Source organism: Capra hircus, chromosome 13, assembly GCF_001704415.2.
Source record: "Capra hircus breed San Clemente chromosome 13, ASM170441v1, whole genome shotgun sequence".
NCBI lineage: Eukaryota > Metazoa > Chordata > Mammalia > Artiodactyla > Bovidae > Capra > Capra hircus.
The window spans coordinates 19,599,231-19,619,751 of record NC_030820.1 but is presented as its reverse complement, the minus strand read 5'-3'; the positions used below and the strand labels follow the sequence as shown (position 1 = coordinate 19,619,751).

The window sequence follows — 20,521 nt, the reverse complement described above, 5'->3', positions numbered from 1 at the left end:
ATTCTTCAAGAGATGGGAATACCAGACCACCTGACCTGCCTCTTGAGAAACCTATATGCAGGTCAGGAAGCAACAGTTAGAACTGGACATGGAACAACAGACTGGTTCCAAATAGGAAAAGGAATATGTCAAGGCTGTATATTGTCACCCTGCTTATTTAACTTCTATGCAGAGTACATCATGAGAAATATCAATAACCTCAGATATGCAGATGACACCACCCTTATGGCAGAAAGTGAAGAGAAACTAAAAAGCCTCTTGATGTAGGTAAAAGAGGAGAGTGAAAAAGTTGGCTTAAAGCTCAACATTCAGAAAATGAAGATCATGGCATCCAGTCCCATCACTTCATGGGAAATAGATGGGGGAAACAGTGGAAACAGTGTCAGACTTTATTTTCTGGGGCTCCCAAATCACTGCAGATGTTGATTGCAGCCATGAAATTCAAAGACGCTTACTCCTTGAAAGGAAAGTTATGACCAACCTAGATAGTATATTCGAAAGCAGAGACATTACTTTGCCAACAAAGGTCCATCTAGTCAAGGGTATGGTTTTCCCAGTAGTCATGTATGGATGTGAGAGTTGGACTGTGAAGATAGCTGAGCGCCGAAGAATTTATGCTTTTGAACTGTGGTGTTGGAGAAGACTCTTGAGAGTCCCTTGGACTGCAAGGAGATCCAACCATTCCATCCTAAAGGAGATCAGTCCTGGATGTTCTTTGGAAGGACTGATGCTAAAGCTGAAACTCCAATACTCTGGCCACCTCATGTGAAGAGTTGACTCATTGGAAAGACTCTAATGCTGGGAGGGATTGGGGGTAGGAGGAGAAGGGAACGACAGAGGATGAGATGGCTGGATGGCATCACCGACTCGATGGCCATGAGTTTGAGTGAAATCAGGGAGTTAGTGTTGGACAGGGAGGCCTGGTGTGCTACAATTCATGGGGTTGCAATGAGTTGGACACGACTGAGTGACTGAACTGAACTGATGATGGCCTAATAGCACGAGTTTGGGAGTGTTGTTTCCTCTACAGTTTTATGGAATATTTTCAGAAGGATAGGTGTTAATCTTTTCTAAATATTTGGTAGAATTCCCCCATGAAGTCATCTGATCCTGGACTTCTGTTTGTTAGGAGTTTTAAAATTGCTCTTTCAATTTCATTTCTGATAATTGTTCATATTTTCTATTTGTTTTTGTTTTCTTTGAGGTTGTCCATTTTATTGGCCTGTAGTTGCTCATGGTAGTCTCATAATCTTTTGTATTTCTATGGTTTGGTTGTAACTTTTGCTTTTTCACTTCTAATTTTATTGATTTGTGTCCTCTCCCTTCTTTTCTTGATGACTCTAGCTAAAAGTTTATCAATTTTGTTTAATTTTTCAAAGAACTAGCTTTTAGTTTCATTGGTCTTTTCTATTTTTTTTCCTTTTAGTCTCTAATTTATTTCAGTTCTGATTCTTTATGATTTCTTTTATTCTACTAACTTGGGGTTTTATTTGTTCTTTGTAGTTGTTTTAGGTATAAGGTTAGGTTGCTTGAGATTTTTCTCCTTGCCAGAGATAAGCTTGTATTACTATAAACTTCCCTCTATAGAACTGCTTTAGCTGCATTCCATAGTTTTTGGGTCATAATGTTCTCATTTTCATTTGTCTCTGGATATTGTTTTATTTCATCTTTGATTTCTTCAGTGAACCATTGGTTGTTTAGTAGCATATTGTTTGGCCTCCATGTGCTTGTGTTTTTTGCAGGTTTTTTCCCTTGTAGTTGATTTCTGGCATCATAGTGTCAGATAGTTTGCTTGATACGATTTCAATTTTCTTATATTTAGTGAGGCTTACTTTGTGGCCCAGCATGTGTCCTGGGTAATTTCCATGTATACTTGAAAAAGAATGTGTATCTTGATCAAATTGATCTTCATCTTCTATTTGTGACCTGAATGTAGGTGGGAGGAAATCCCCAAGTATTCAAATGGTTTCATTTTCTACTGGTGAATAGTAATTCTGGTTAATTCATTTTACCACTCTCCTTAATGACTAATCTCCCCCTCTGTCTCCTATATGACTATCGGTTTTTACCATGATAAAAAAAAATATGAATTTGAGTGTGGTTAAAATGTAATGTTGAGGGAACATATTCCTCCTGGGGAACATTCTCTTGAGAATGTTATAACTGTGTATAAGCATCTGAGATTTTTAAAAAATCTTTGGTCAATTGTCTGATAATCATTGCTCTACTAAACGGAGAAGGCAATGGCACCCCACTCCAGTTCTCTTGCCTGGAAAATCCCATGGATGGAGGAGCCTGGTAGGCTGCAGTTAATGGGGTCGCCGAGAGTCGGACATGACTGAGCGACTTCACTTTCACTTTTCACTTTCATGCATTGGAAAAGGAAAATGGCAACCCACTCCAGTTTTCTTGCCTGGAGAATCCCAGGGATGGTGGAGCCTGGTGGGCTGCCGTCTGTAGGGTCACACAGAGTTGGACACGACTGAAGTGACTTAGCAGCAGCAGCTCTACTAAAAGAGATTCAGTCATTGTGACATTTTAATATGTAACTTTTTCTTCAAAAATTTCTATTGCTCATTAAGTGAGGATGAAAGACTATACCTCTTGGTAAGTATACTTATAATCAGAAGTCATAGTCAGCATTCGTTTTTAACACAAAGCATTACTATAATGCATATTTAAGTGTATGTTTTGGTTTTTTTTTTGGTACTCCCAAATTTCAGAAGTCTGAGGCTGGAATGCCTGATATTCTGCATCTGTGTAGAGGAGAATGTAAGGAAAGACATAGTTGGGTATATGTCGTTATTGAACCACTTCTCAGAATGTACTTTCTTTCTGGGAGAATTTGCTAGTGTAGTGAACATGGTTTCCTATCTTGATGCATTTCAAGGGATATAACTTACACATACAAAACTATTTTCAAAAATAGTTAAGTATACTGAAATATGGATGGATATGCGTATGAATTCTGAAATAAAAGTGACTGTGTTTTGCTGCTTTTTTCATAAGGTTGGGGATGATCTGACTTCATTCTTAATATGTTGTTCACAATTTGCAACTCAGTTAGAAGCAGCAGCTAAGGAAGAACATAATGTATGTATTCAGTGTAAACTGCCAAGTATAAGATATTACTTAATATTTTAATCATAAGTTTAAAATGATAAAACAATATAAACTGATAATTACTAATTAAATTATTATTAGTTATTAGTAACATTTTATTAAAAAAACAGTTATATTTGCTGTTTATCTTAAATATGACAATCCAGTCAGCAATATTAGTCTAGGTATAGTGCCTTAAGTTGTTATAAAAGGCATTGGAAAGCATTATTTGTTATCATAGGCTTTTATTTCTGTGAATTTTCCTTTATGTACAGCATTGACTGGGTCATTAGTATTTTCATATTTAGTATTTACATTTTATTGTTTTTACAGTAAGTACAGACTGCCAGGAAAGTCTCTATGCTTTTCTCTTTTTTTTTTCAGTTAAGCAACTTTTCTTCTGCCTGAATGTATGTAATAAAATTTTTCTTTAATAGTGTAACTCAGAAGTTTTACTTGGTTGTGATTGAGTTTGGTTGTTTTTGTGGCAAAGATTATCAGTTTAGCATTATATTTTGAAAGTGGTAAATATTAGTATTTTAGACTGTGTGATGGGTTTTGTGTATTCATTTTCTCTCAATCTCCAAAACTAGTTCTTTGCATTTTCCATTAAAAAAAACAAGTAGTAGTGTAGTATTTTATATCTTGATTCTTAGACCTTTTAGTATAGCAAAGTTATATTTAAGAAATAATAATGATAAGATAATGCTTTTCATTATTGTACTATCTGCTCTGTGGAAAAAATAGTGTTTTTCTGAGAGGAATTAAAAATTTTTTTCTTATCTATATTAAGAAAATACATGAAATCATAAACGTGAATTGAGTTTTTTTTAATATAGATCTATAAGGATGGAAAATTCTTTTTTTTCCTAGAACTAAATTGTCTTGGCAAGATATATTAAAAACTGTCTGTAAACATAAAATTGTTGTGATTTGGATTATAGATTTATAGGTGTATTTAGTAACTAGTGTATTTTGGTGATTAAAAATTTCAAGAGATTTGAATTAGATATTTTATGTTGTGAGAATTTTATTTTTAAGTGTTTTAATTAAAACTTTATTTTCCAGATTTTGGAATCTCTTTTTAAGGTATGTTCAATATATTGCTTACTATAATTTAACAGAAATGCATATAAATGAAAAAGAGTTTTCTAAGTTTTGAAGAAATGAAAAATCAAAGCTCCCAAACTTGCTGCTATATATATTTAAAAATTTTATGTTTCAGTTTTATGTGGCATCAGCTCCATTCTGAACACTAGGATAAAATGATATTTGATGTAGGGCTAATATTTGATACACAGACACACACATACACATAGACATATGGACTCATTTATTTCACTGCAGAAATTAAGTTGTCAATATTTCTTTTTGTTTTCTTTTTTTAAAAGTGGTTTCAGCGACAAGTCAATCAGATGGAAGAGGTAAGCATAACATTTCTTATTAATTAATATTTTGTCTCATTTGAAAACCAATTTGAAGTATAAATTTAAGAATTTTAATAACTATTGGTTATAATCTTTTGACTTAGAAAGAAGAGGAATAAATAGGTAGAATAAAATGTTTTTTAGTGATTTATACACAATATTCCTGTATTGTCTGGCTTACTCTGAATTTGACTCATTCTTCTAAAATTGAAATGGAATTGTAACTAAATTTTTTCCATAATTTACTAAAATAGTAAATAAGTGACAAGAGGCCTTATCAACTTAGATTTCTCCTGTGTAAAAATTCATAGTATGATATATGCTTATTCATAAAATTTTATATTTGTTTTTCTTTAAATGTAATGTTACTTTAATGATTTTTTTAATACTTTCATTTTCACATTTTTGCCACCAGTTTGAGGAATACTGGTCCCTATCCTTATGGGCTTTAAATTCCACTTTGGAAAAGATCTTATGTATGTTATTAATACAGCAGAATGATTTCCTGGGTAGCTTTAGGGAGTTAGAGAATTATACTAGTTCTACCTTGGCTGCTGTGTTTATTGTTTAGTCCAATTAAAGTTTTGAGAGAATACAGTATACTAACACATATATATGGAATTTAGAAAGATGGCAATGACGACCCTGTATGCAAGACAGCAAAAAAGACACAGATGTGTATAACGGACTTTTGGACTCAGAGGGAGAGGGAGAGGGTGGGATGATTTGGGAGAATGGCATTCTAACATGTATACTATCATGTAAGAATTGAATCGCCAGTCTATGTCTGACGCAGGATACAGCATGCTTGGGGCTGGTGCATGGGGATAACCCAGAGAGATGTTATGGGGAGGGAGGTGGGAGGGGGGTTCATGTTTGGGAACGCATGTAAGAATTAAAGATTTTAAAATTTAAAAAATAAAAAACTAAAAAAAAAAAAGAAAAGAAAAGAAAAAAAAAAGTTTTGAGAGAAGATGCCTGTGGGGAATGTGCTATACCAGGGACCTGTCAGAAAGCCATCCATGGGGTGGGTGCTGGTAAAACTTGCTGTAGGTGAGTACTACTAGTTACACTGTGTACTGCCCTAGGATTAAGCAGAGAGATGACAGACCTTGGAAGAAAAGCTTCTTCCTCCTAAATTTTCAGGACCCTCTGTTGACAAAGGTTAATACTATGCTGCCTGTCAAGATAGAAATGTTCCACTGCTATAAACAGGGACAATGGAGAGTGGGTTTTTGATGACATGCAGTATATGGATAATTGTAGTTGATTGCTATGTCACTTTTTAGGTTCAGTTTGTAATTGGTGTCCTCTTATTTGGGATCTTGCCTTTGTCCATAAGGTATTTCTTTATCTCCTGCTTCCCTTCCACTTGTTCTTCATCCCACAATCTCAGACGTCTAGTACACTGCCCAGTACTTCATGCTGTTATATCTTTAATCCCATTCCAGGTTAATGTTCGTAAGGTGAAGTATCTGTTTTAAATTCCCAGTGTTAGAATTTCTCTTTGCTATGCCCCAAAGATTATGGCTTAACTACTTTTTTCCCAACTTATCCTCTCATCCCAAGGATTAGCATTCTTTTTTAAATATTTTGAGTTGCCTGTAACTGATCCTGCTAAAATTGTTATTTAACTTATTTAAAATCCTTATATATTAAAAAAATAAACAGAAGATTGAATTTGAGTTTTGGCATATAAAACCCAACACTTCATGTAATTCTGTTGCTAGGGAGTTGCTCATATATTTGTAAAATTAGTATTTGATTGTAGCTATAGATTGACAATATAAAATTTATTTAGATATGATAAGTGAAATGAAGTTTCTTTGAGGTATGGGAGCAAGATGAGTATTTCCCAAGTAATTGGATAATTTTATTATTTTTAGATAAGCAAAGATCAAACTTTTTCAGAAGCAGAGTTTCCAACACCGGATAAAACAGTCAGTTTAAGCATTACACAAATAGTAAAGCAGGTACACAAACTTGAAGAACTGAAAAATCGCCTTAAAGAAGGGTCTAAATACAACTTCAGAGAACTGTTGTCTAAACCCAAGTAAGTAAAATGTTAAAAGTGTTAAAAGAATTTTAAAAAGTAAGAGTAGGTATATAATTAGTAACACTTATGAGATAATGGTTCAGGTATTATACTGTACATAGAGCTTCTAAATCAAATTAGAAGATATAATTAGCTCACTCCTACTTGAAATTTTTAGTGGTTTGAAATGGTTCTAGGCACCTGTGCCTATTAAAATTCAATTTAATTAAAAAACCAATTTTTCAGTCATACAACATTTCGAGTGCTTAGTAGCCACATGTAGCTATTGTTTGAAAGTTCTGTTGAACACTATTGGCTTCGAAATATCTGGTTTATAAACTTTTTTCTCAGAATGATGTGGTGGCTTCCATAAATGGCACCCTACTCCGGTGCTCTTGCCTGCAAAGTCCCATGGACGGAGGAGCCTGGTGCGCTGCAGTCCATGGGGTCTCAGAGAGTCAGACGTGACTGAGCGACTTCACTTTCACTTTTCACTTTCATGTGTTGGAGAAGGAAATGGCAATCCACTCCAGTGTTCTTGCCTGGAGAATCCCAGGGATGGTGGAGCCAGGTGGGCTGCCGTCTCTGGGGTCGCACAGAGTCGGACACGACTGAAGCGACTTAGCAGCATAATATATTTAAGGCATAGTGAAATATTTCATTATTCGAGAACACCATCACTGGTGTTGCATACGAACAGGGATATATTCCAAAAAACGAATTACTACTTTATAGTTGAGAAAATCCTTTTTCTTTTTTGGTAGGTGGGAGGGAGATTAAAATGAATGATTATAAGAATACTTCTGTTGTCTATTGAGGGTTAGCTCTATTGAAATGAAATAGATGAGTAATTAAATCATCATATAATATCTTCATAGGGTATCTTCATAGAATATTTTGTACCTCTGTGGTTATTATTTTTCCTTGAGAACACTTCAGATCTACTCTTTTAGCAATTTCAGGTATATGATAACAGTGGTGTTATGAACAGTAAACACCATGCTGTACTTTAGAGCTTTAGAACTTTTTCAACTTATAACTGAAAGTTTGTACTTTTTGACCAACATTACCCTGTCTTCCTAACTCTCTTCAACCCTGGCAGCCACCATTTTACTTTCTGGTTCTAAGAATTTGAATTTTTAGACTCTACATGTAAGCGAAATAACACATTAATCATCTTTCTCTGACTTACTTCACTTGGTATAACATCATCCAGGTTCATCCATATTGTCACAAATGGCAGCATTTCCTTCTATATTTGACATAAAATACTTTTACTCTGCTTTTATTTCCAACCCAAACTATAATTTTCCTTTTAAAAATTTTTTTGGTACTAGAAAAAAATGTGCATGTGTAATTTATATTCTTTAGGCACATACTGTTCTGTTCTTGGTGGTAGTGCCAAGTATATGAAGAACCAGGATAATATGGGCACCAACTGATTAGAACAGATATTATCATCAAAGCAGGGTCCTGTTTGTGCTAAGGATTACTCCTTTAGGTGCTGGATCCTGGGAAGGTTGAGGGGCCAGGGCAGTTAGCAGAAACTTGAATGGCTCAGGGCAGAGCTATTTTCCAATTGGGTCAGTGGAATTCCAGTGTTACTGTTATATAACACCACTGTATGAATATCAGACCTTTTCTCCCTTAGTGAGAAGTTAGCCTGAACAAAATTCCAGTTTTGAGATATTTCACTTAGTATTATCTGATTTATAATCTTCATAAACTTCATAATTTGCCCAATTATTTCCAACTCATTCTGGTAAAATTCCTCAGTACTTTCTATCCCCTTTCATTGTATCTTAAAACTATTTTTCAAATATACTTTTGTTAACATTATTGGCAAGCAGGCAGCCCCGAAGTAGCAGCATAGTGGTAGCTATGAGACTGGCTTATCATACTTCGGAATATTAAGGAAGTACGGAGACAGTGGGCACAAACGGTGTTGAATTACTTAGGCCAGCAGCAAGAGCAGGATCAGCATGGTGTCAGCTCCCTGTGTTCCTTGCTCCACAGGATGACACAGCAGAAGGGACCAGGTGACAGGCTAGAGAAGCAATTTGTTGCTGACGTGAAAGGAGCAAAGTCTAAACTAGAGCTGTGCATCTTTATAATGTTTTATTTTTGATTGTTTTTTTTTATTGGAGTATGGTTGATTTGCGTGTTGTGTTAGTTTCTGCTGTATGCATCTTTATAGTCTTAACGGAATCCTTCAGTTGGGGTGTAAGGAAGAGAGGGGTAGAAGGCCCCGTGTTCAACTGGAAATAGGGGATAGATGAAAAATAAGTTTGTGTCAGTCTTCCATGAGACAGGAATGAGAAGCTATCTAGTGGACTTTGTTCACCAGCCTTATCTTCTCTTTCTGTAGCAGAAATTTTAGGACATTCTATCAAGATTTGGATCTGGCTGCTGTCAAGTATTATTTATATAGACTTTATGGACCTGTGTAATGTTGATAGAGTGCCATGGTAGAGCTTCTTTATAGCACTGATTCTTACATGAGGGCTATTTTGTGCCCCAGAAGACATTTGTATTTGTATTTAGACACTTTGATTGTCAGAACTAGGAAGTGGGAGAATGCTACTGGCACTTACTAGGTATAGGTCAGAGATGCTGCATTCTAAAATACATAAGACAGGCCCCTGCAACAAAGAATTATCCAGTCTAAAATGTTGATAGTACTCAGGTTGAGAAATCCATCCTATAGTGATCTCTTCTTTTTTTACTTCTTTCTTGTCCCCTATTGTTTGACAACAAATAATATACCCAATAGTTTTCTTGTGAATTAATCAATGATTAGCTACCAATGTAACTTCATAAGTTATTAATTTGATTATTCATGTGTAAGTTTTCCTGTCAAGATTGTTACTTTCTTAAGATAAGAACTAGTCATGCACATCTACATATTTCCTATCACGTGTAATAAATAGTAAATAAATATGAATTTTTATGGCTACCTGAATTCAACTCATTTGTTCCCCATCCCTAACCATATCTGGTATAGTAACTTATCCTAATAAAACTTTCTGTTTAATCAACAACCATTTTGTTACATTAAACATGAACAAAATCCTTTCATTTTACAGTGTTAAAATAGAAAATACCTGTAGTTGGTAGAGGCTACTATTTATTATGCAGTAACTTCATTGATATCTCCATATGTCAATTACTAGACTTAAAGGAATGAAAGGAATGATACTTGTGTTGGCTTCAATGGGAACTGCACAACAGCCTTGGTTCAGAGGTTCAGTTATAAATTCACCTGTGCTATCTATTGTGAAGCATAGGATTAATTTCATATGTTAATACTTGAAATTTAAGCATCAGATGTGTGCTAGGTATTTTCCTAGTAACTTTATGTGTGTCTTTTGGTCCTACAACTACTTTATGAAATAGGTACCCTTATACCCAATTTTGATAGATTAAGAAACTGAGGCTCAGGTTAAATGACTTACCCAAGATCACATAGTTAGTAAATGGATAAAACAGGTTTTGAGCCAAGTAGTCTGACTCCAGAACTTGTGCTCTTAACAATTGATTACATATTAATAATACATTGATACAAAGAAATGTCATGCTTATACCAAATATATTTTTTACTAGTTTCGTTTATGTGGTAGTTGGTATAGCTAATTATATTCATGGAATACGTCATATACATGGTATGCCTAATTATATTCATGGAATATGCCCAGTTATATCCATGGAATACATTCTGTCAATATATAGAATTCATAGAATTACATAGTTTGATATTTTTTACTTATTTACTAGATAATTTACCTCAATGTCTGAATAAAGGTTAAAGAAAACATTAAATTTTATTTTAAAAACTGCATATGTCTAGAGCATATATTCTGGTTCTTAAATTGTTTGATATGTTTTATTTATTTAAATTTTAACAGGGATAGTGGAATTCCACCAGAAGATGTGCAAACTTATGAAATTATGAAGCAGAAAATTGAAGGTGATAATATTTTGCACAAGTCCAGCCTTTACAGAGTTTCCTAAATACACTAACATTTTGAGATTTAAAGTGTAAAAATTGATAGCCATATAAATTATATGATAAATTTAAAGATATTCAATAGTAGTTGATCTTTTCATAGAAGTTCTTATGTTTCAAATTCTGAGAGTATACAAAATGAATAAAACTTGGTTTTTACCCTCAAAATCCACAACATGATATGGATACAAGCGCATTATGTATTATGAAAAAGATACGTGTTATTTGCAGTGATTCCACAGAAAGGAGCCAGCTTGTTCAGCCTGAGAGACTTAAGGTTTTATGCAACCTTAAAGGGCTTCCCTGGTGGCCTCAGTGGTGTAGAATCTGCCTGCCAGTGCAGGAGATGTGGATTTCATCCCTGGGTCTGCAGCATCCCTTGGAGAAGGAAATGGCAACCCATTCCAGTTTTCTTGCCTGGGAACTCCCATGGCAAAGGACTCTGGAGGGCTACAATCCATGGGGTTGCAGAGTCAAACACAACATTGTGACTAAACAACAACAATAGTGGATCAGTAAGATTTTGTCAAGTGGAGAAGGGAGATATTTGGTATTTTAAGAAGAAGGTATAGCACGAGAAACAGCATAAATAGGGAATTATGCATGTGTGCGCTCAGTTGCTTCAGTCATGTCCAACTCTGCGACCCCATGGACCATAGCCCTCCAGGCTCCTCTGTCCATGGGATTCTCCAGGCAAGAATTCTGGAGTGGGTTGCCATGCGCTCCCCCAGAGGATCTTCCTAACCCAAGGATCAAACCTGCATCTCCTCTGTCTCCTCCATTGGCAGGTGGGTTCTTTATCACTGCTGCTGCTAAGTCACTTCAGTCGTGTCCGACTCTGTGCGACCCCATAGACGGCAGCCCACCAGGCTCCCCCATCCCTGGGATTCTCCAGGCAAGAACACTGGAGTGGGTTGCCATTATCCTTCTCCAGTGCATGAAAGTGAAAGGTGAAAGTGAAGTCGCTCAGGCGTGTCCGACTAGCGCCACCTTACTACTGGTATGGTATTCAAGTATCGAGTAATAGGAAGGGATAAGATAGGAGAAAGCCTATGCCAAGGGATTAGATTCTGTGCTAAGGCACACTTTCTCCTCCCCACCAATATATTTAATTAGGGAATCATTGAAGACTTCTTTTATAGGGAAGTGGCATGTTGAAATTTAGATTATTCTGACCACATAGAGAAGGTCGATTTGGGGGTTGGGAGTAAGAAAGGGAAGTTAACTGTTGTATCTTAAATGTGTAATAAGTGCCTGTATTAGAGTACAAATAAAAGAGGAAAGGGGGCAGATTTGGATAATGAAAGGAAGGGAGATTAGATGGGAAAATATAAGAGGAAAAACAAGTTTTGTTGAGAAAACGGTGAGTTCACATCACTCAGTTGTTAACGCACATTTTTTTTAGATGTTCCAATTTGTTGCCTGATTTAGAGGATCTACAATATTGGCAGCTTTGTTGCTTTTCTTAGACTTTTTGTGTTCTCTTTTTAAAAAAATCTTTACTTCCATTTGGTTGTGCTGGGTCTTCGTTGCTGTGCAGGATTTTCTCTAGTTGGAGAGAGGCTGGGGCTACTCTCTGGGTGCAGTGCACAGGCTTCTCTTTGTTGCAGAGCATGCCTGGGTCTCAGCAGTTGTGACTTACAGGCTCCTGAGTTCAGACTCAATAGTTGTGGTGCAGGCTCAGTTGTTCTGCTCCATGCAGCATCTTCCCCAACCAGCGATTGAACCTGGGTCTCCTGCACTGACAGGTGGCTTCTTTACCAGTGAGCCTCCAGGGAAGCCCAAGAATTTTCTCTTGCATGAGTTATTAAAAAAACTATGAAATTTAAATTCAATTGATATATATGATTGATATTGAAACTTATAACTATTATTTCAGAATTCATAAAAACACACTCAACTGAAGAAATTACAGATGTTTCTGTGACTGAGCCATGTAAGTTTCTACTCATTAAACATCACTGTATTAATAACCCCTGTTATGTATATTTCTATAATTTTCTATAATTTAAAATAATACTTGTTAAGTTAAGCATAAATTCCCTGGAGTTTGGAGCCATACAGTTGAGCTGGCTATCAAGTAAATATTGAAATTCGTAGTTAGCTACTGCCTACCAAAAATATTGTTTTTTTTTTATAATAGACTCATTTTTAAGGAGTTCCATGTTATTACTTGGAGTGGAGGATTTTTAATTATGATTAGAATATGCTACAAAAATGTTGCAGAGGTGGTAGACCTTTGAGGAAGGAACAGTGATAAATTTAAGAGGTCATTTGTAGACTCTGTTACTGTGAATTACAGATCATCCCGTATACACTTATACATTGACTGTAGCTGAGTACCTATCAATTCATGAATATAAAGAGCTGCTAGACTTCAAACTTCTGACTACTTATCAACAGAAAGGAGAAACTGCCTTTTTTATGTCTTAATACTGGGGAGAATTTTCAAACAATCATGTGTGCTGTGGAATACTGTTTTGGAAGTGGGAAATAAAACTTGGTTGGAAAAGTTGATGGTAATCCTGTTCTTTCAGCTTCAGCTATAAACTCTAACAGTGTCATGTTTAAATGAAGGCCTTCTCTACATTCTACAGTACTCCCAAGATGTATAGAGGCTTCTGATCTGAGGCAGCCCTGACTGACCAGATTGGATAGAAAGATATCTAGAGCTTTGGAGTAGACAGTAAAAGTCTTTCTCTGCTTTAGGGGGAACCATTTGCATGTCTGTGGAGCTCGCTCTTCCTCAATCTATGCAGCTGTCTTCTGTCTACTACTGTGCCCTGTGAATTCTAGCTGCTTTGGCCTCTCCAGTCTCTAAACCTTGTCTCTGAACTCAAGGAGACCAGTAACTTTATCTGGGTTTCCCTTCCTTATGCCTGTGGTCTGGAACTTCAGGCAGTAAGGTAGGGTCGTCATCGAGCAATTCTTTGTTTTCCTTCTGTGAGAGATTACTGCCTTGTCCCTTCTGTTTTCTGGTGTCTGAATACTATATCATATATTTGTCTAGTTTTTAATAGGTTTAAAGTGAAAGTGTAACTCTGGTCCCTGATGCACCATCATGGACAAAAACAGAGGTCTCTATGCCCACTTATAGACCAATGGAACACATCTAATCATAAAACCGTTCTAAAATAGTAAAATATACAAGTAGAAATTTTACTCATAATTTTTAAGGAAAAAATTTGGGCTACTTTAAAGTAACTTTTAAACCACTTTGTTAACCAGAGACACTCTGCTCAGAAAAGGGTCTTAACTATAATAGAACAGTTCAATGAGACTTGGATTCTCTGATCTTTTTTCTTCTGTTTTAAGGTCATTCATAATGAGGTCTTGAGGGAAGAGCACTTGGATGATTTCCTAAGCTGTTCCATTTGGCAATGGATATGTAATATTCTCATCTACACATTCTATGCTACTGAGTTGAAATTCCTGAACTAGTAAAATTATAGATATGGGCCCATTTTAGGGGGGCTGCCATAACAAATCGCCATAGACTGAGCGGATTAAGCAATAGAAATGTATTTCTCATGGTTCTGGAGGCTGAGAAGTTCAAATCAGAGTTCCATCCTGGTCAGGTTCTTTCTTCCTGTATTACAGATGGACATCTTGCTGTGTCCTTAAATAATGGACAGACCACTAAGAGAGAGCAAGCAAGCTCTCTTGTGTCTCACATGGCTCCATTCTCATGATTTGATTTTCTCTCAAAGACCCCATCTCTAATTATTATTGTATTGGAGATTAGGATTTTAACATGAATTTGGGTGAACACAAATAATCAGTCCATAGCAGGGTCCTTTCTCCCTCTTTGAGAACTGTTTTTCAGATTGTGACATAAATAATAGTTTATTTCTTTGTAAACTTTTACGGCATACAGGACATAATTTAAAATTATGTGCTATGCTTTTATTGGATTAATTTAAAAATATTGTTTGTTATACCATATTACTTTCTATACAAGCATTATTAAATACTTTCTTACCTATAAGAAATTCTGAACTTTATTCTTCTAATGCTGACTTCTCCCAATATACTCCTTGAATATTCAGGGAGTACTGACCCTCCCAAAGCAAGGTCTCTGGTTTACTTAGATTCTTGATATACTTGATTTATTTGGTCCCCTTGTTATATGTTGCACATTTCTGCTGTTTCCTCGTTGTTTGGTTCTCACATATAGCAGTGAGTTTTGTCAGCATATACATATAGCCTTTGCCATTTGTAATTCCTTTAAATGTTTTCCTTTTTTTTAACAGTAGAAACTTCTCCTGTAACTAATCAATTGAATACCATGTTGAAAATATTTGAAAATCAGGCAAATAAATTAGAAAGGTAAGCTTCTAAAATAACTCCTTTTCCTCATTATAAATACAAGTGTATATTTATTGCAGATAAATTGGAAACATAGAAAATAAAATTACTGTTAAAAATTTAAATTTTGTTAATTTTTATGAAATGTTTAATTTTGAAGCTTAAAATTACAATCATACAGAATGTGAAGCTGTATGACCACAATGGAAAATAGTATGTCAGTTCCTCAAAAAATATGATTCATTTATTTGGATCATGAGGTGGAGATACAACAATTTCATTTCTGGGAATGTAACCCCCCCAAATTGAAATTACAGTCTTGAGATACTTGTACAGCATGTTCAGTGTAGCATCATTCAGAATAGCAAAGAGGTGGAAGCAACCCAAGTATCCAGTGATGGATAAATAGATAAAGAAAATGTGTCTTATACATACAATGGAATATTATTCAGTCTTAAAAAGGAAAGAAATTCAAACATATGGTACAACACGGATGAATCTTGAGGACCTTGCTGCTGCTGCTGCTAAGTCGCTTCAGTCGTGTCCGACTCTGTGTAACCCCATAGACGGCAGCCCACCAGGCTCCCCCGTCCCTGGGATTCTCCAGATAAGAGCACTGGAGTGGGTCTTGAGGACCTTAATGCTGAGTAATTATAAGCCAGTCATAAAAGACAAAATTGTGTGATTTTGTGTGATACTTATGAGGCATTTTAAGTAGTCAAATTCACCCAGAGAGAAAATAGAATGGTGATTGCCAGGAGGGATGAGGAATGGGAAGTTGTTTTTTAATGGGTATAGAGTTTCAGTTTTGCAAGATGAAAAGAGCTCTGAGAACTCAGAATAGTCAAAGAAATCTTAAGAAGAACAAAGTTTAGAAGTCTCATACTTCAGTAGTTTTAGCTCTGTATACACCTATAGTATTCAAGACAATGTAATATTGGTGTAAGGATAAACCTGTATAGATCAGTGGACTAGAATGAATGGAAATAATGTCCAGAAATAAATCATTACATTTATGGTTAACTGATTACCAACCTGGAGGTCAAGACCATTCAGTAAGGAAAGAATACTTTTTTAAATAACTGTGCTTAGAGAACTGAATATCCATATGCAAAAGAATGAAGTTGGATCCTTTTCTTTGTGCCATGCACAGAAATTAATTCAAAATTACCAGATGTAAATTTCATAGCTAAAATTAACCTTTTTAAATATAGGAGTAAGTATTTTTACTTAGTTAGCCAATGGTTTCTTAAGATATCAAAAGAACAACCAACTAAAGAAAAATTAACTTAAAAATTAAAAACTTGTGCTGCAAATAATACCATTAAGAACATAAGACAATTTATAGAATGTGAAAACCGTTCATAAATCATGTATCTGACATGGAACTTACACCCAGAATATACACAAGAACTCTTAAGCTCAATCATAAAAAAGGTAAATAATCATATTTGACAATGGGCAAATAATCCAAATAAGTATTTTGCCGCACAATATACAGAAAGGATCAATAAGCCCAGGAAAAGATACTGAACATCATTAGTTACTAGGGAATCAAAACTATAGTCATATACCCCTTCATATCCACTAGCACAGTGATGGCTATAATATCAATGAAAACAATGGACAGTAACCAGTATTGGCAAGGATGTAGAGAAATTGGGACCCTCATATATTGCTGGTGGGAATTTAAATGGTACATCTGCTATGGAATAGTTTGCTAGTTGCTCAAAATGTTAAATATACAGTTGACATATGATTAAATTCTGTTTCTATGTTTATACCTAATAGAAATGAAAATATTTGTCCACACAAAAACTTGGACAAGTATGTTTATTCATAGTGGCCAAAAAGTGGAAACAACCCAAATGCCCATAAACTGATAAATGAATTAATAAAGTGATTATGTCCATACAATGGAATGTTATTTGGCTATAAAAGGAACACAGTACTAATACATGTTACAAACATTATGCTAGGTATAAGAAAACGGTCTCAAAAGGCCACATATTTTGTAATTCTTTTTATATGAAATATATAGTGACAGACAATAGACTTCGGACTGCCAGGACTGAGGTAGTGCTGGGAGAAATGGCAAGTGAGTGCTAATGGCTACCACATTTATTTCTGGGGTGATTAAAATGTGCTAAAATTAGATAGTGGTAATAGTTACTGTTGGGCTTTCCTGGTGGCTCAGCAGTAAAGAATCCACCTGCAATGCAGGAGACACAGGTTCAATCCCTGGGTCAGGAAGATCTCCTGGAGAAGGAAATGGCAACCTACTCCAGTATTCTTGCCTGAAGAATCCAATGGACAGAGGAGCCTGGTTGGCTACAGTCCATGGGGTCAGAAAAGAGTTGGATACAACTTAGTAACTAAACAACAACAATTATTACTCAGTGAATATATTAAAATGTATTGTATACTTTTAAGTGAGTTAATTTTATAGTATGTTAATCATAATAAAACTTTTAAAGAATTCTGATTATAATTAATAAAAAGCTCATTAGTCCAAAAAATACTTTATCTGTACTATGGAACAGTTGTCAGCAAGCTGCAGTCCATGAGTCAAATCTAGCCTGAAGCTTGTTTTTATTTGTAAAGTTTTGTTAGAACACAGCCATATCCACTGCAGAGCTGGCTGGTAGTGACAAGACCATCTGGTTTGTAAGTGTAAAAGACTCACTATCTGGCTCTTTACTGAAAAAGTTTGCCAAATCTTGATATGGGATAAGAAGTTGTATTTAAAGGGAGTGAGAGGAATCTGTGTTTACCTATATAAATAGATCTCAGAAGTGGTGTTAAGTGAAAAAATGTTGAAAACCACATATCCAGTGATGTCGTTTATGTGAAAAAGGAAACAAAACAAACATCCAGCTCATTAAGAAAAAGTGTAGAATAGGTATGTAAAGTGTCATTTAAATCCATGGAACAAGTTCTGGAAAGATACATAGCAATCGAACAGTATCTCTAGGAAGAACATTGAAATTTTGGAATGCTAGTCAAAGTATACTCTAACCTTATTTATAAGTTGAAAAGGCAAAATGATAGGATACTGAAAGAGGAACTCCCCAGGTTGATTGGTGCCCAATATGCTACTGGAGATCAGTGGAGAAATAACTCCAGAAAGAATGAAGGGATGGAGCCAAAGCAAAACCAATACCCAGTTGTGGATGTGACAGGTGATAGAAACAAGGTCTGATGCTGTAAAGAGCAATATTGCATAAGAACCTGGAATGTCAGGTCCGTGAATCAAGGCAAATTGGAAGTGGTCAAACAGGAGATGGCAAGAGTGAACGTAGACACTCTAGGACTCAGCGAACTAAAATGGACTGGAATGGGTGAATTTAACTCAGATGACCATTATATCTACTACTGTGGGCAGGAATCCCTCAGAAGTGATGGAGTAGCCATCATGGTCAACAAAAGAGTCCAAAATGCAGTACTTGGATGCAATCTCAAAAACAACAGAATGATCTCTGTTCGTTTCCAAGGCAAACCATTCAATATCACAGTAATCCAAGTCTATGCCCCAACCAGTAACGCTGAAGAAGCTGAAGTTGAATGGTTCTATGAAGACCTACAAGACCTTTTAGAACTCACACCCAAAAAAGATATCCTTTTCATTATAGGGGATTGGAATGCAAAAGTAGAAAGTCAAGAAACACCTGGAGTAACAGGCAAATTTGGCCTTGGAATACGAAATGAAGCAAGGCAAAGACTAAGAGTTTTGCCAAAAGAATGCACTGGTCATAGCAAACACCCTCTTCCAACAACACAAGAGAAGACTCTACACATGGACATCACCAGATGGTCAACACCGAAATCAGATTCATTGTATTCTTTGCAGCCAAAGATGGAGAAGCTCTATACAGTCAATACAAACAAGACCAAGAGCTGACTGTGGCTCAGATCATGAACTCCTTATTGTCAAATTCAGACTGAAATTGAAGAAAGTAGGGAAAACCACTAGACCATTCAGATATGACCTAAATCAAATCCCTTATGATTATGCAGTGGAAGTGAGAAATAGATTTAAGGGACTAGATCTGATAGACAGAGTGCCTGATGGGAATGAGGTTCGTGACATTGTACAGGAGACAGGGATCAAGACCATCCCCATGGAAAAGAAATGCAGAAAAGCAAAATGGCTGTCTGAGGAGGTCTTACAAATAGTTGTGAAAAGAAGAGAAGCAAAAAGCAAGGAAAAAAGGAAAGATATAAGCATCTGAATTCAGAGTTCCAAAGAATAGCAAGAAGAGATAAGAAAGCCTTCTTCAGCAATCAATGCAAAGAAATAGAGGAAAACAACAGAATGGGAAAGACTAGAGATCTCTTCAAGAAAATTAGAGATACCCGGGGAACATTTTATGCAAAGATGGGCTCGATAAAGGACAGAAATGGTCTGGACCTAACAGAAGCAGAAGATATTAAGAAGAGGTGGCAATAATACACAGAACTGTACAAAAAAGATCTTCACGACCCACATAATCATGATGGTGTGATCACTCACCTAGAGCCAGACATCCTGGAATGTGAAGTCAAGTGGGCCTTAGAAAGCATCACTACAAACAAAGCTAGTGGAGGTGATGGAATTCCAGTGGAGCTGTTTCAAATCCTGAAAGATGATGCTGTGAAAGTGCTGCACTCAATATGCCAGCAAATTTGGAAAACTCAGCAGTGGCCACAGGACTGGTAAAGGTCAGTTTTCATTCCAATCCCAAAGAAAGGCAATGCCAAAGAATGCTCAAACTACTGCACACATCTCACATGCTAGTAAAGTAATGCTCAAAATTCTCCATGCCAGGCTTCAGCAATACTTGAACTGTGAACTTCGAGATGTTGAAGCTGGTTTTAGAAAAGTCAGAGGAACCAGAGATCAAATTGCCAACATCCGCTGGATCATCAAAAAAGGAAGAGTTCCAGAAAAGCATCTATTTCTGCTTTATTGACTATGCCAAAGCCTTTGACTGTGTGGATCACAATAAACTGTGGAAAATTCTTCAAGAGACGGGAATCCCAGACACCCTGCCTCTTGAGAAACCTATATGCAGGTCAGGAAGCAACAGTTAGAACTGGACATGGAACAACAGACTGGTTCCAAATAGGAAAAGGAGTATGTCAAGGCTGTATATTGTCGCCCTGCTTATTTAACTTGTATGCAGAGTACATCATGAGAAACGCTGGGCTGGAAGAAGCACAAGCTGGAATCAAGAGTGCCAGGAAAAATATCAATAACCTCAGATATGCAGATGACACCTCCCTTATGGCAGAAAGTGAAGAGGAGCTAAAAAGCCTCTTGATGAAAGTGAAAGAGGAGAGTGAAAAAATTGGCTTAAAGCTCAACATTCAGAAAATGAAGATCATGGCATCTGTTCCCACCACTTCATGGGAAATAGATGGAGAAACAGTGGAAACAATGTCAGACTTTATTTTGGGGGCCTCCAAAATCACTGCAGATGGTGACTGCAGCCATGAAATTAAAAGATGCTCACTCCTTGGGAGAAAAGTTATGACCAACATAGATAGCATGTTGAAAAGCAGAGACATTAGTTTGCCAACAAAGGTCCATCTAGTCAAGACTATGGTTTTTCCAGTGGTCATGTATGAATGTGAGAGTTGGACTGTGAAGAAAGTTGAGTG

The 20,521-nt window shown here is 36.1% G+C and overlaps 1 protein-coding gene across 1 annotated transcript in view; it reads left to right on the top strand.

The window, feature by feature from the left end:
• The window catches only part of CCDC7 (coiled-coil domain containing 7), an 85,452-nt gene that overhangs the window by 4,680 nt on the left and 60,251 nt on the right, over positions 1-20,521 (top strand). The window contains exons 3-9 of the mRNA XM_018056851.1: positions 3,010-3,093; positions 4,171-4,191; positions 4,494-4,526; positions 6,416-6,582; positions 10,470-10,531; positions 12,450-12,506; positions 14,824-14,899. Coding sequence (XP_017912340.1) covers positions 3,010-3,093; positions 4,171-4,191; positions 4,494-4,526; positions 6,416-6,582; positions 10,470-10,531; positions 12,450-12,506; positions 14,824-14,899 — 500 coding nt within the window. The remainder of the gene's footprint in view (positions 1-3,009; positions 3,094-4,170; positions 4,192-4,493; positions 4,527-6,415; positions 6,583-10,469; positions 10,532-12,449; positions 12,507-14,823; positions 14,900-20,521) is intronic.